The sequence below is a fragment of the Coenobita brevimanus genome, chromosome 50 (assembly GCF_032717465.1).
Source record: "Coenobita brevimanus isolate Jiangsu-jjx chromosome 50, ASM3271746v2, whole genome shotgun sequence".
Classification (NCBI taxonomy): Eukaryota; Metazoa; Arthropoda; class Malacostraca; order Decapoda; family Coenobitidae; genus Coenobita; species Coenobita brevimanus.
The window spans coordinates 37,898,505-37,913,075 of record NC_137003.1 but is presented as its reverse complement, the minus strand read 5'-3'; the positions used below and the strand labels follow the sequence as shown (position 1 = coordinate 37,913,075).

Here is a 14,571-nt window from a genome sequence, read left to right as displayed (position 1 = left end):
TAGTGTGATGAGTAAGGATGGAGGTTTGGAGGGTGAAGTGCTTGAAAGGGTACAGCAGGGAAGAAAGGTTGCTGGTTCTTTGAAAGCAGTGATAAGAAACAGGGAAGTGAGCATGGAAGTGAAAAAGTTACTACATGACAGTATTGTGATACCAACTCTAATGTACGGAAGTGAAGCTTGGACATTGTTGGAAGGACACAAGTCAAGAGTGAGAGCAGTGGAAATGAGTTATTTAAGAGGAGCCTGTGGAGTCACGTGGAGAGACAGGCTGACGAATGAGGATATAAAGGAGCGTTGTGGTGTGGATGTGGATGTGATAGGAAGCGTTATGAGGAACACACTGAGGTGGTTTGGCCATGTGGAGAGGATGGAGGGTGAAAGACTGACGAAGAGAGTGTATGTGAGTGAGGTGGAGGGGGGAAGAGGGAGGGGGAGGCCGAGGATGAGATGGAGGGATCGGGTGGAGAGGTATATGAGAGAGGGGGGTGTGAGTTGGGAGCAGGGGAGTGAAATGGCGGGGGACAGGGCGACTTGGAGGCGATTTGTTTGTGGCCACCCCAAACGGGATTGAGGCGTCTGGCAATAGATAGATAGATAGATATACTGTATATGTGTTTTTTCATTTGTTTCATGATCTTGTTTTTTGCTATCTGGCTGTTGTTGTTATTTTTATTTATTACAAATGACATTTTCGATCTGGTACGTAGATGGATAATATCATTAATTATAATTAAAGATAACAGAAACAGATAATAATAATCTATATATCTATCTATCTATTGCTAGGATGCCTTAATCTGTTAAGGGGTCACCACAAACAAGTTGCCTCCATGTCGCCCTGTCCCCTGCCATTTCACTGCCCTGCCCCCAGCTCACATCCCTCTCTCTCATATAGCTCTCCACCGGGGGTGGATCAAATACTGATTTTTTTTTAGGTAAAATACAAATACAAATACTTGTGACATTATGATGCAAAAATGCAAATACAAATACAAATACTTTTTCTTCTGGGAGCCAAAATACAATTACAAATACAAATACACTGAAAATGTGTTTAAATACAATTCAAATACAAATACAATTGTATGTGATCCACCCCTGGTGATAGTATAGGAAAACTCAAGAGCTCTCGGGACTCGGGAGTCACAGCTGCACGTCTGCCCTTTTGTCATTCAATGACAGGAGAGGTAAAGAATAGTATGGGACTATTTTTATTTGTCTTGGAATATTAACAAAGTCTCCCACACATGAGTGAAGTATAAGAAGAGTTCCGCTAGCTACCTCCTGTCTCGCTCTCTCTCTCTCTCTCTCTCTCTTCCATGTTGCTAAGCCCTTCTCCCTACTACCTGCCGATTCTATGGCCTGTCTCCTTCTGAGCTCTCTTTACTAAATTCTGGTGAAACAGGGGTCGTGTCACGTGTGTTCACTGTGGTTGGAAAGTTCTAGAAGCCTGTGTGTGAGTATGTGTGTATGTGTGTGTATGGTCACGAGGCGCTGTCGTGTGCCTATAAAGCATTCCTTGAGTTAAGAGTGTGTAAGCATGTTTAGCATTGCTCGATTCTTGCAGACACAATACCTTCTCATCATCTGACTTCCTGCTTCTATCTGTCTCTTTATCTATCTATTTATCTATTTATCTATTATGATTTGTAATTATAATATGGAGTCCTGACAAAATAACAAAAATACGGTCAGTCACCTTAAAAATAGTACACAACAGGCCTGATTGACTTAAATAGCAGGGGTTCCAAGGCACGGCAACGCACTTAAAGTGTACCCGCCTCACCAGCTGCCGCACCACCCACAGCACCAACACTTTCCTCCTCATAACTAGCCTCTTCTTGAACACCTTCCCTACATGCCTCTAATTCAGTCACTTCGGCCAAAAAACCCTTGAAACCCAATGTTGACACAACAGACATTGCATCCTCTTCTTCCTCTACAGGAACTGGATCAGATGATATAGATGGTTCCTCACTTTCACTTTCTTAAGGCCGCTGAGTGTAACTTGTTATGAGCGTCTGCTTCTTCCTGTTAACTTCTTGCCTGTGTCTGTCTGTGCAGAAGTGGAAGGCTTTGCTGATATTACAAGAACCTCCTCCATTCCTTCCTGGCAGATTTCCTGTTCCTTCAGTTCTTCTTTGAGCTTATCCAGTGCCACAAGGATCTTGCTTATCCTTGACACAAACAGTTCTATGCTGCCCTCCATCACACTAGGCTCCTCAACTTGACTCTGCCTGGCCTCAGGCTCAGTGTCAGCCTCGTCTACCCGATGCAACAATTCCTGAGCAGGCTGTTCCTCAGTAGCAGTGTGCACCACTCTTATGTCCGCCAATGTTACGACTGGCATCACAATGGGAACGTCAAGCGGGGTGGGGTGGGGGGATCGCGTAGTCTGTGAAAATAGTGGTTTTGGGCCACTTCTTGCCTCTGCCTTGCATATTGCGGGCTAAACTCGCACATTCAAAGTTTTTTGGTTAAGATTTTGGTCACTCGTGTACTATGCAATTCGCGCACTGTGATCACGCGTACTGTGCAGGCTCGCTGTACATATACTGTACCGTATATTTCAAAAATGAGAAATATTGTGAACCCTTCTGTGAAAAAACCTGAGCACAGAAAAATTTGACTAAGTACACTACTAATCAAACTGTAAGTCAAATTAATTTTGATTATACTGTACCTACCAATATACTAGCAATCAAAATATAAACTATGGTGTTTTCAAGCATACTCACTAAAAACTCCTCATTGTCCCCTGAGAAACTGATCCCATAAAAAGGATCTCAGAGGAAATATATATGCCTTACAGGCTTTATTGGATAAACCTTGGCCGAGATCTTCATACTATGGATCAATGTAATGTACAAAACCAACACCACTGCATCAACTGTTTTATATATTCTATTACAATTATTATTACTATTTCTTCTCATTATTATTATTATCATTATTATTATTATTATTTATTATTATTATTATTATTATTATTATTAAAGAATTGTTGAACATTGAGAATGAAAGTAATGCAAGTGTATGTGGCTGGGAATGGCTGGGAGAAGGAGGGAGATGAGAAGAGAGGAAGAAATCAGTAGGATAGAAGTTGTGGAAGCAATGAAGAAAGTTAAAATGGGGAAAGCCCCAGGCATTGATGGAATGTGTGGTGAAATGGTGAAGCATGGGGTAGAGATAGTAATAGAATGGATGTAGATGATGTGCAGATTGGCCTGGGAGGAAGGCAAAGTCCTGGAGGATTGGAAGTCAGGTATAATTATTCCCCTGTACAAAGGAAAAGGGGAAAAAGAAGTGTGTGGTAATCATGGGGGCATTTGTCTTCATAGTGTACTGTAACAGGAAAAGTACATAGTAGGATACTTATTGACAGAGTTAGGGAAATAATGGAGGAATTAGTTAAAAAAGAACAGGGAAGCTTAGGAAGGGAAGAGGTTGTGTAGATCAGATATTTATTCTTAGATCTTTAGTGGAAAAGTTTCTAGAGAAGGGAAAGAAGTTGTATGCGGCCTTCATGGATCTTGAGAAAGAATATGACAGGGTGGATAGACAAGGATTGTGGAAAGTATTAGGAATATATGGAGTCTGAACTAACCCTCCACTACTACCAAGTCATGACCTTATCAAATGATAACGCTACTTTTGATCATTTATATTTGAGTACATAGTGAAACACCATTCTTCATAGTTATCAGGGAATATATATTTGTAGCTTTGTTTATTTAACTTATTTCTCAAAGTGTAAAAAGATGGAAGGGGTATTACAACTTCTATTTCAGTTTTGCAGGCTGCAATATGCATTAAAAGTGTTAAATTAGTCAGGTTAAAATAAGGCACAGAAAGTGAAAAGTGAAGTCAATATTCCAGAGAGAGAGAGAGAGAGAGAGGGGGGGGGCTAATTATGCATAATTTTGAAGCAGAAAGTAAGAGGTTAAGTCAGTTATTAATAAATCTGGTGAAGGTTATTTCAGTTATAAAGTATTAGTTTTTTAAAACAAATATCAAGTGGCTCATTTAGATTCTGAAGTTTAATTGTACTTTAGGAAAATGAAATGTCTTTGAATTAATAAATGTTTGGTTTTATCCAATCCAACTCACATAATTTTAAGAAAATGCTAAGTAATACCTATAGCCAAACCATCCCACCCTTCTGTCCAAACCATCACCACTGGTAAGGATGGTTCTGACGATTTAGTCACTAGTGTTTCGTTAACTATAGCTTAAAGCTGAAAAGAGCTAAGAATTTCATATTATCAGTCTAAAGAGCCAAATGATGTGGCAACATTTTAACATAAACCATATTACTACCTGCTTAAACCTGAATTTTTATAAATATTTTTTAAAAAAATGTCCGAACCATCACCGCCCTCCCCTATATACTGTATATATATATACAGTAATCCCTCTAATATCCGAATGCCCAATATCCGAACATCCCCACTAACCGGACATAATCGTCCTGGGATCCAATATTCCCAAAATGGGCCAAAAACTGCAAAAAATTCGAAAAAAATCTGACTTTTTTCCCTCCCGTAATTTGAAATTCCCGCCTGGCGCCGAACAGCTGTTACACCATGGTCCCTTCACCCCTTCCTTCCTCCTCCTCCCCCCTCCCCTGTCAGGGTTGCCATTTGGTATTTTTCATTACCAAGTGTGGGCCAATTTGGTAATGAAAAATTTGTTTGGTAATGAATCACAATAATGCATTACCAAATGGATTTTTCACATGTATGAGGATACACAGGATGGAGATGGTGGATTGTTTGTTCTCTCTGATTAATCTGCTACCCTACATAGTGTGAAAATAATCAACATGGTGTTAATTATAAGGAGAGTGATTACTGTACATGTATTTCCACTTGTATATATAATTAGTGAAGAATAAATGCTAGCTTTACGAATTTGGTAATGAAAAGTTAAATTTGGTAATGAAAGTTGAGGAGATTGGTAATGTGGCCATTACGATCTGGCAACTCTGTTACCCCGCCAACATCAACAGTCACAGTCTAACTCTGATCGAGAGCAGATGCTCATAGCAGTGCAAGCCACAGGTGCTTGTTTTTTGTGAATAAACTGCAATACCTCGCCACTAGAACACACAGGAATTTACATTGTTGTGCAGTGTTAAGAAATTAGAATTTAGAGTGCAGAGGATTAACCGTGGACTGCAAACTGGCGGTTCAAACCAGTCCAGGAGCAAGGGACTTGTAAGTACCCAGAATGTTTAATATTGTATAAACTCACCTCTAAAACCTCATTTTATGGTTCTTTTGCATTTATTTCAGTCTTTTATGTCCCTTATTGGTGTGATTTGGGTCTTAAATAGGTGCAATGCATGTCCAGAGGGAGTTGTATAGGTGTTTTTCTGAGTTAGGGTCCATAAGTACAAGTCCAGGAGGCTGGAGCCCAATATCCGGACAGGACCACTATCCAGACCTGCCTATGGCTCTATTACGTCGGATATTGGAGGGATTACTTGTATATATATATATATATATATATATACTGTATATATATATATATCTATCTATCTATTGCCAGATGCCTCAATCCTGTTTGGGGTGGCCACAAACAAATCGCCTCCAAGTCGCCCTGTCCCCCGCCATTTCACTCCCCTGCTCCCAGCTCACACCCCCCTCTCTCATATACCTTTCCACCTCATCCCTCCATCTCATCCTCGGCCTCCTCCTCCCTCTTTCCCCCTCCACCTCACTCACATACACTCTCTTTGTCAGTCTTTCACCCTCCATCCTCTCCACATGGCCAAACCACCTCAGTGTGTTCCTCATAACGCTTCCTATCACATCCACATCAACACCACAACGCTCCTTCACATCCTCATTCGTCAGCCTGTCTCTCCATGTGACTCCACAGGCTCCTCTTAAATAACTCATTTCCACTGCTCTCACTCTTGACTTGTGTCCTTCCAACAACGTCCAAGCTTCACTTCCGTACGTTAGAGTTGGTATCACAATACTGTCATGTAGTAACTTTTTTACTTCCATGCTCACTTCCCTGTTTTTTATCACTGCTTTCAAAGAACCAGCAACCTTTCTTCCCTGCTGTACCCTTTCAAGCACTTCACCCTCCAAACCTCCATCCTTACTCATCACACTACCCAAGTACTTAAACGTACTCACATTTTCCAATTCCTCACCATCCAACCTCGCTGTACATTCACTGACTTCTCCTCTCTCAAAGACCATCACTTTACTCTTCCCTACATTCACCTTTAGATTCCGTTTCTTACACACTCTCAAACTCATCCACCAAGCCTTGCAGCTCCCCTTCGTCTTCACTCAACAACACAGTATCATCTGCAAACAACAGTACAGGGAATTTCCAAAAAATATATATATATATATATAATACTGCGAATGTACATGGTATCTCTCTCCACAGAGATTGGTGAAAGATTGGATGACTCTGAGCCTCGTCGTAAAGCCAAGTGTAGTAACTGCAGCAGGTAAACCAAGGAGGCAGTTTCACAGCACATGTGAGTGCACAAATCTGTCAGCCATAGTTCATCCCTAATTAAGTCCTTTAATCAGTGTTGATGGATGTAGGCTTTCAATGATAAATGAAGTTTCTCTTGGTAGGTAATGCTTGTTCTATGTAATATTAATGAATTTAATATTGTTATGGTGCTTTGACAAGATGAACTTTAAGTAATGAATGCACAAACATTTATTCACAAAGTAATGAAAGGCTTTATTTGGGTTCCTTTTTGTACATTCCAAGTTACATCATTCCTACACTTTTTTACCAGTTTTAGTTATTGCGTTGTAATATAAAATACGATAGTTCAGTCTTTTATATCATGTCAGAGTTGTATTCCTGTTGTGAAACAGGAAAATAGCTTTTATGGTTAATAATGATTGAGATTTGTTGATTTTTGTTCAAAGAAATTTGCAGTGTTCATAAATGGTATGACAACATTGTTCCCGGTGGTGATGCTGCCTTCCAGAACAACACAATGAACAAAGCAACGTTACACCCTGAGTATCCGTTTTTCTTTTAGGATGAAGGTGAGTTAGTGTCCCTGACTATACAGTCCTTTAATGTGAATGATCCAAAATGAAATTTCTGAAACATTTTGTACTATCAGACATTAATATAGTTCACACTTTGAGCTTTATCCCGTTGTGGATTGAAACTCCAAAGAAAAAACTGAACCACAAATATTAACATCATCATATATAATAATAAAATTATTCTTGACCATAGAGGGTGTATGTTGCATTTTCCAGACGTCATTTGTCTGGTTTGGCTTTAATAATACTGGATACATCTTGTTACTACAGGTTATCACTTCTGTTGTACTCTGTTTAGTTACTTAAACTGCTCAAATTATCAGGTGTGAATGGAGGGCCTAAGGCTGGAGTACTGGGAAGTTGCAATGTAGTAAATTATGATAGTGTTATACCTTTGTGGCAATTCTTGATGAGTGGCAAAGTTGTTCTTCATTCACAGATGCTGTTGTGACTTTTAGCTCCTTTCATTTAGTGTTGGTAAGATGTTCAGCATTTTGCTCTAAGTTTCTCTTATGATCTCTCTTGTTAGCGGTATTATTATTATTATTATTATTATTATTATTATTGTTATTGTTCACTCTGTCTTAACCACATGGTTATAGTAATCTTTAAGAAAGAAATAATGTACACTAATTCTTTCCTGAATACTTCAGTCCAGCATTAAAAGAATAACATCTTTTCTGGACAGTTCCATTATTTTACATTATGGATAAAAATATTAAAGGTGAATTACAAGCTAAGAGGGAAAAACAGGTATGCCACCACCATTTCATTACCTTGGACTGGGTTGTTCGAAAACCTGTATAGTATGTGCATAGTTCAGATCATCTTCCTAAAGGTCATTAAGCATAATATTGGTGATATGTGTGACCGAGCAGCATTTTCACATGTACAGAATAGCTTGTGGGTTGGAAAGGAATGTGATTTAAACAGGACTGGTACTTTCTTTTATTTTACAACCATGTGTGTCATTTACTGTACTTAGTGTTTTGGAAATGAGTCACTTACTGTATGTAATAATGAAAATAGTGGTGCTTGTTTGTCACTAAGGTAGTTATTATTTTTGTTTATTAATGTGCCATCATATCTTACTGGACTACTAGAGTATATCTTGTGCGCCATATCGGCAGTTTGATGGACTAAAACTTGTGTAATATATGATATACAGTATTACATAATGCGGTGCTTGTCAGCAAACAGTTTTTAATGTGTACTTCCAGCATCCAGTTTGCATAAGTCTCCTGTACATTGTTGTTTCTCTGTAGTGTCAAAACAGTTAGAAAATAACACAAAAGTTGAATATTTCACAGTACAAAACTAAACATGATAGAACAGTAGTATCATATTATAGGTGGAGCGAACAGGAGAGTACTTAGCAGTCATAAACAGTTTATCTTGCTGACAGAGCAGAAGCTAAGATAGTAATTTACTAAAACTCTGAACAGGTGCAAATTTACATAGAAAGAAAACTGTTTCACTCTTGCACTTCATCACATTTCCCATTTAATGAAAAGTAATCAAGGTTAAGTATTCAAGGAGGCAGCATAAAAGTTGAGTGGTATAGATTATTTAAGGATAGTTTTGTCACCAGACTCAGCTCATAGAACTTCCTAATCATGCCATATGAAATATAGATCAGATAAGTATTAGGTTGTTTAAAAAGCATTATTAGTGATAAAACATGCATTTTACTAGTACAATATAGGTATAGAATACTGCGAGAGATCTGAAATACTGAATGCCACATTCAGAATGCACAACAGCTTGGTATCTGGTCATTTATGCTGTACAGAAAAAGGTGCTTGTAGATCAAAATTTGTTGGCATTAAATAGATTTTTGTCAGTTTTCAGTTGATATAGTTGATATATTAGGAATAACCAAAATGTCTTACTATACCATAACATCCTGCTTTGCACACTTTCCACACACCTGACATGACAGGCAGCTAAGTGTAATGGCAGTATACTTTATAATATAGTGCTGTTAAAGTACTGGAGATGACAGTCTAATGTGCGTGTACTTTGCAAAAATTATAACCAGCCAATAGGGTGGCCAAGTTTCATTTTTGTCAGTGGTAGTGTATTGTATTACTGATATTTTGATGAACTATGTGTGGCATATAAGGAAAATTGTTTGTGAGTATTGCTTTGATACCAGTGTCTATTCTTTTTTACCAAGTGGTCGGAGATTATCATTTTAGTATATGTATGGAAAGCTTTTGCTGGTATTACTTATGTCATGTTTTTACATCTCTTTCAGTAGTAAACTGAATGAACTCTTAGAAACAGCTTTACTGTGATAGAAACTTATCCATCATTGGTTTGAAACTGTCGTATCAAGTGGTGTGTTTCCTGAAACACTGCATGATTTCTCAAACTTTAGAAACTCAAAAGCAAAAAAGTGGAATTAGGCATTATTGGTTACATACAATGAATTAATCATGTTTATGATGTATAATACTGTAGTTGATTGGCTGTATGCATCGAATTCTGCATGTTAGTGGTGTACAGAACAGTTGGCTCTCCATATATCTGGGGGTTACATTCTGGATATCCCTGTGAAGTTGAAAAAATGTACCAATAATTGGTGTGCTTACAAAACTGCTTTGTCTATGTTATTTTTGATGAGATTGACCAAAAAAAAAAAAAAAAAAAATGCCACAAGGCATCATCACAAATGAGAATCTACTTGTTTAAAGTGTACTTTGAGAGGCCAAATAGCAGTTGTTGAACCATGTCAGAATACACTTCAGACAAGTCAGTTTTGAGATGGTTATTAACCTCTAAATAACTAAAACTTCAGATATGGAAATCATTGAAATAGAGGCCCAAATGTATTCCATTCACATTCATGGCAACATCTATCTTACTCAGCTCACTTTATTCTTGGGTCATTTGCATTGTGTTCATAGAATCATGGTAGAAAAAAAAAAAGTGGACTCAGTAGTTTTGCATATACTGTATACCAGATACTTGTATACAGTACATCATTTTGTGCATGTACATCACCTGAGGGTGTGTGTGTGTGTGTATGTATTATTTTCTAGAGTATGTAGTGCTTATATAGTGCTTGTGATGAATATAGAGTGAGAATGTGTGTTTCCGTATGTGTTAGATCTGTGTTAAGTTAGGGGAGTTAATGGGAGATGTTGTTGAAAAAAATGTCAACTTAACCTGCATCCAAGAACCAAATTGGCTACCATTATTTACCTGTACGGTATTTCATTTTTTTACATTCGTATTTTACGACCTTCACATATGGATCCAGGACCATATTGCCTCAGGTGTGGGAAATCCATTTTCATTTTGCTGCCAGAACAGATTAATTTTGGTAAGACATGTATTTAAGCTTGTGTGGGTGTAATTATGTGCAGTAAATAAAGTACAGCAGGAAATGATGTATTCAAGGAGGTACTGTATACTGGTAATGTACTGTATGGTAAGTACATTCTTCTTTGTTTTTATCACCATTAAAGATTGAGTAATTGTACTTTATATCCAAATATGTGGCCAGTTCCTTCCGTATGAGGTTGTTCCTCAGCAGAATGAAGTTCTCTGATAGTAACTGGAATGAAATTAAAATGTTGCCATTATACCAAAGGAAATAAAGTTTTCTTTTGAAAATTAGGTAGTGGGGAAAATCTAGGAGAAATGGATTCTTATATAGAATAATTTGCTTTACACTGAGGTACTTGTACTGTAGTTTGTTCTGTGGATTTATCATATTGTACTGAACAGCCATGTGCTTTATTATTTTGTAAATACAGTTACTGATTTGGTGAGCAGTGAAATATCACATGTGCTAACTTCATATGGTATCAACATATTTGTTGTTGTAAGGAGTTATGGGTTTTTGTCCTTAATTATTGAGTAGTAGAAATACAGATTCACTTTAATATCAACACAAACCTTGTAGTTGCACATATTTTTTTTTTTAAATGGCATAATGCTGATGATCAAAAGTGTTAGATAAAGATTTATTGATGACATCCCAATTGCTGCGCTCTGCCAGGATGACTGATGACACCGTGAACCCTGAGTATGACGAGTTTATGCAATAGAAATCATCATCATCATCTAATCCTGTGTTGCCCAGTGAGGAGCTTAGAAGCCCAAGGCAAGGCAAGTTGGTCCTTACATTGAACTCCTCCGTGGCCACTAGCGTCGAATGACGTTTAGCTGATAAATGGCTGCAGGCAACGTTTTAGCGCAGCCTATAAAAAAATGGCGAAAATTTTTTGGAAGTGAACGAACATTCTGAACGTCTTTAGACATTCTCCCATGCACCTCATCAAGGAGTTCAGAGTCTGCTGCTCCTCATCAAGGAGTTCAGAGTCTGCTTCTGTGATGAGTGGATTTTCGATTTTTTTGCTCCTGGCCATGCCTGAGCAAGCACAACTTCGCCCATTATCTCGACCCAGGCAGAAAATATCATCTTTGTCCTCTCTTGCAAAACACACACACACACAACCACCTGTTTATGATTATGAATAAATACAGGCACAAACAAAAAAGACATAATAGTAACTGAAAAATACAGTTTTGTCTTGGTATCTCAACCTATTTGCTCAGGTTTGTTGTACTGGTTTGGATTATTTGATGCATTATGACTTGCAGAAAACCGTGAAAACTTTAGGAAAGGGAATGAACATCTGGGACATGAGACTGACCTTCACTTCACACTCTCACACCTCATCTGTCAGTTCACCACCTGCTGCCGTGATGAGTGGATGTATGATTTTTTCACTCGTGGCCATGCCTAAAAACACATAGTTACACCCATTATCTCAACCCTGACAGAAAATATCATCTTTCTTCTCCCTTGCAAAAGACACACAACCACCCTGTTTATGATTATAAATAAACACAGGCATAAACAAAAAAAGACGAAAAAAAAAATAATAATAATTTTTGGTATCTTTACCTATTTGCTCAGGTTTATTGCACTGTTTTGAACCATTGTACATATTCTTTGCCTTTTACAAGCATAACAGGAAAGTTTTCTGTGTTCACGTGATGCTTTCGTGGGTGGAAAGAACTTCCTTCCCTTCCTGCTAATTAGCTTGTGGGAGGTGCAAATGGCAGGTCATCTCGTAATTCTGACCATGTAAAGTGTTGGGAAACATCCAGCTGTACCCTTTTTCCTTACCCGGGCAGAAAATATCATACTTTCCCACACTCATGACAGACAGACAGACAGACAGCAACATATACAGATACTGCAAAAATATCAAGGTAAAATGATAGAGAAAGGTGAACTTGTTATTGTGGAAAAATTACGTTTTCCTCTCATCTGTATACTTCTTTATTTCTGCTTTGATTGTACGTGAAAGGGTACAGCAGGGAAGGAAAGTTGTTGGTACACTGAAAGCAGTGATGAGAAATAGGGAGGTGCGTATGGAAGTTAAGAAGTCACTGCATGATGGTATTGTGATCCCTACCCTGACGTATGGAAGCGAGGCGTGGACCTTGCAAGAGGGGAACAAGTCAAGAGTGAGAGCAGTGGAAATGAGTTACTTGAGAGGAGCATGTGGAGTGACGTGGAGGGACAGGTTGACGAATGAAGAAGTGAAGGAACGTTGTGGGGTAGATGTGGATGTGGTTGAAAAGATTAGGAGAAATACACTGAGGTGGTTTGGACATGTGGAGAGAATGGAGAATGGAAGACTGACTAAGAGGGTGTATGTAGGTGAGGTGGAGGGAGGGAGAGGGAGGGGTAGACTGAGGATGAGGTGGAGGGATGGAGTTGAGAGGTATATGAGGGAGGGGGGGGTGAGTTGGGGGGAGGGGAGTCAAATGGTGGGTGACAGAGTGACTTGGAGGCGTTTTGTCTGCGGCCACCCTTTGCGGGATTAGGGCGTCAGGCTATAGATAGATAGATAGATAGATTCTCTATTCATAATAATTAGACTTACATGTAGTTTTGAAACTGCATTATGATTCTATTTTTAGCCATGCACGTGATGTGGGAGCGGCAAGTTGTGACTCAACTCCCCTATTCGTAGTCGGATCTGACCCTCAACTTTCATCTCCTGTAGGAGAGCCTAGCCTCAGGGAATGGGCAATTTTCTCATTTAGGACTGAAATTCAACCTTTTTACTCCCCTTTCCAACCATGGGCACAGCAATAACATAAAAAATAACTCAACACTACCGTAAACATATTTTATATCAAAAGGTGAAAATATATTCATAATTTTTATTTTTCAAGACAGTCCTAACATATTACAGTAAAAGCTCAGTTAACTGGAATGCAAGGGGATTCTTCCATTCCGGATATGGAATTTTCTGGATAATCGAATGGTACTCTTAGAAATTTTCTGGGAGGTCAAACAAATGAAATAGTACCAAACTTGGGACTTTATTTTGTAAAGTACATTATTCAGTATTAGTTACAGTACAGGTAAGATACAGTACAGGTACACTCACGCTTACTAATATCTGCCCAGGGGTGCCCCCTTCCTACCTCAGAATACCCAGGGAAGAGGGGAGGGGGGAACGACACGAGCTCCACCTGCCACTACTGCCAGTTCCTGACCAACCCCCACCCAACCCCCCACCCCACCAGTCATTCTTAACTAGCAGTTACATCTCAAGCTGATTTCATGCTTAACACTCTTAGTCCCATTACTAATACAAACAAAGAACATTAGGATATGTTAAAAGAATATAACTATCAATATGTTGCAGCAAGAAATAAATGCATTATGATGTTGACAGCAAAACAAAAATGTTAACAGTGGCCAGCTCACACCTCCTGTGTTGGGTACACTGCTTTGCAAACACACACACACACACACACACACACACACACACACACACACACACACACACACACACACACACACACACACACACACACACACACACACACACACACACACACACACACACACACACACACACACACATAAACACACCCAAACTCACCGGCACAGACACGGACACATGCAAACACCCAACACATGAGGCCTGGGATGGCTGTTGTTAACGTTTTTGTATTTTTGTCAACGTTATAATGCATTAATTTCTTGCTGCAGCGTGTTCATAGTCATATATACTTTTTACATAAACTAGTGTTTTATAATTGTGTATTAGTAATGTGACTATGAGTGTAAAGTATGAGCTTAGCTTGAGATGTAACTGCCAGTTAAAAATGACGAGTGTGGGACTGGGAGGGGTAGGGGTATGGAGGAGGGTTGGGAGCTGAAGTAGAGGTGGGTGGAGTTCGTTTTGTCCCCTCCTCCTGTCTTCCCTGGGTATATGGGGGGTATGAAGGGGGCACCCCTGAGCAGAAATTAGTGATCGTGAGTGTACACTACAATACACACAAAAAGACAGCAAGAGAAAGTGTACAGGACTGAACACAAAGAAGCAAACATTACCAAAAATTATTTAAAGAAAAATGTAGCATATGTTACAGGCCAAAATAATTTTGAAAACTTAGCTACGTACACTACTTTATCCTGTACTGTACAGAACAAATCAAGAATTAAAGGGGGACAACCGGTATCCGGAATATTTTC

At 38.9% G+C, this 14,571-nt stretch overlaps 1 protein-coding gene across 1 annotated transcript in view; it reads left to right on the top strand.

The window, feature by feature from the left end:
* Nucleotides 1-6,482, top strand: part of RabX5 (RAS oncogene family member RabX5) — a 55,256-nt gene extending 48,774 nt beyond the window's left edge. The window contains exon 7 of the mRNA XM_080272167.1: nucleotides 6,415-6,482. Within this exon, the coding sequence (XP_080128293.1) occupies nucleotides 6,415-6,482 (68 nt within the window). The remainder of the gene's footprint in view (nucleotides 1-6,414) is intronic.
* The last annotated feature ends 8,089 nt before the right edge of the window (nucleotides 6,483-14,571 follow it).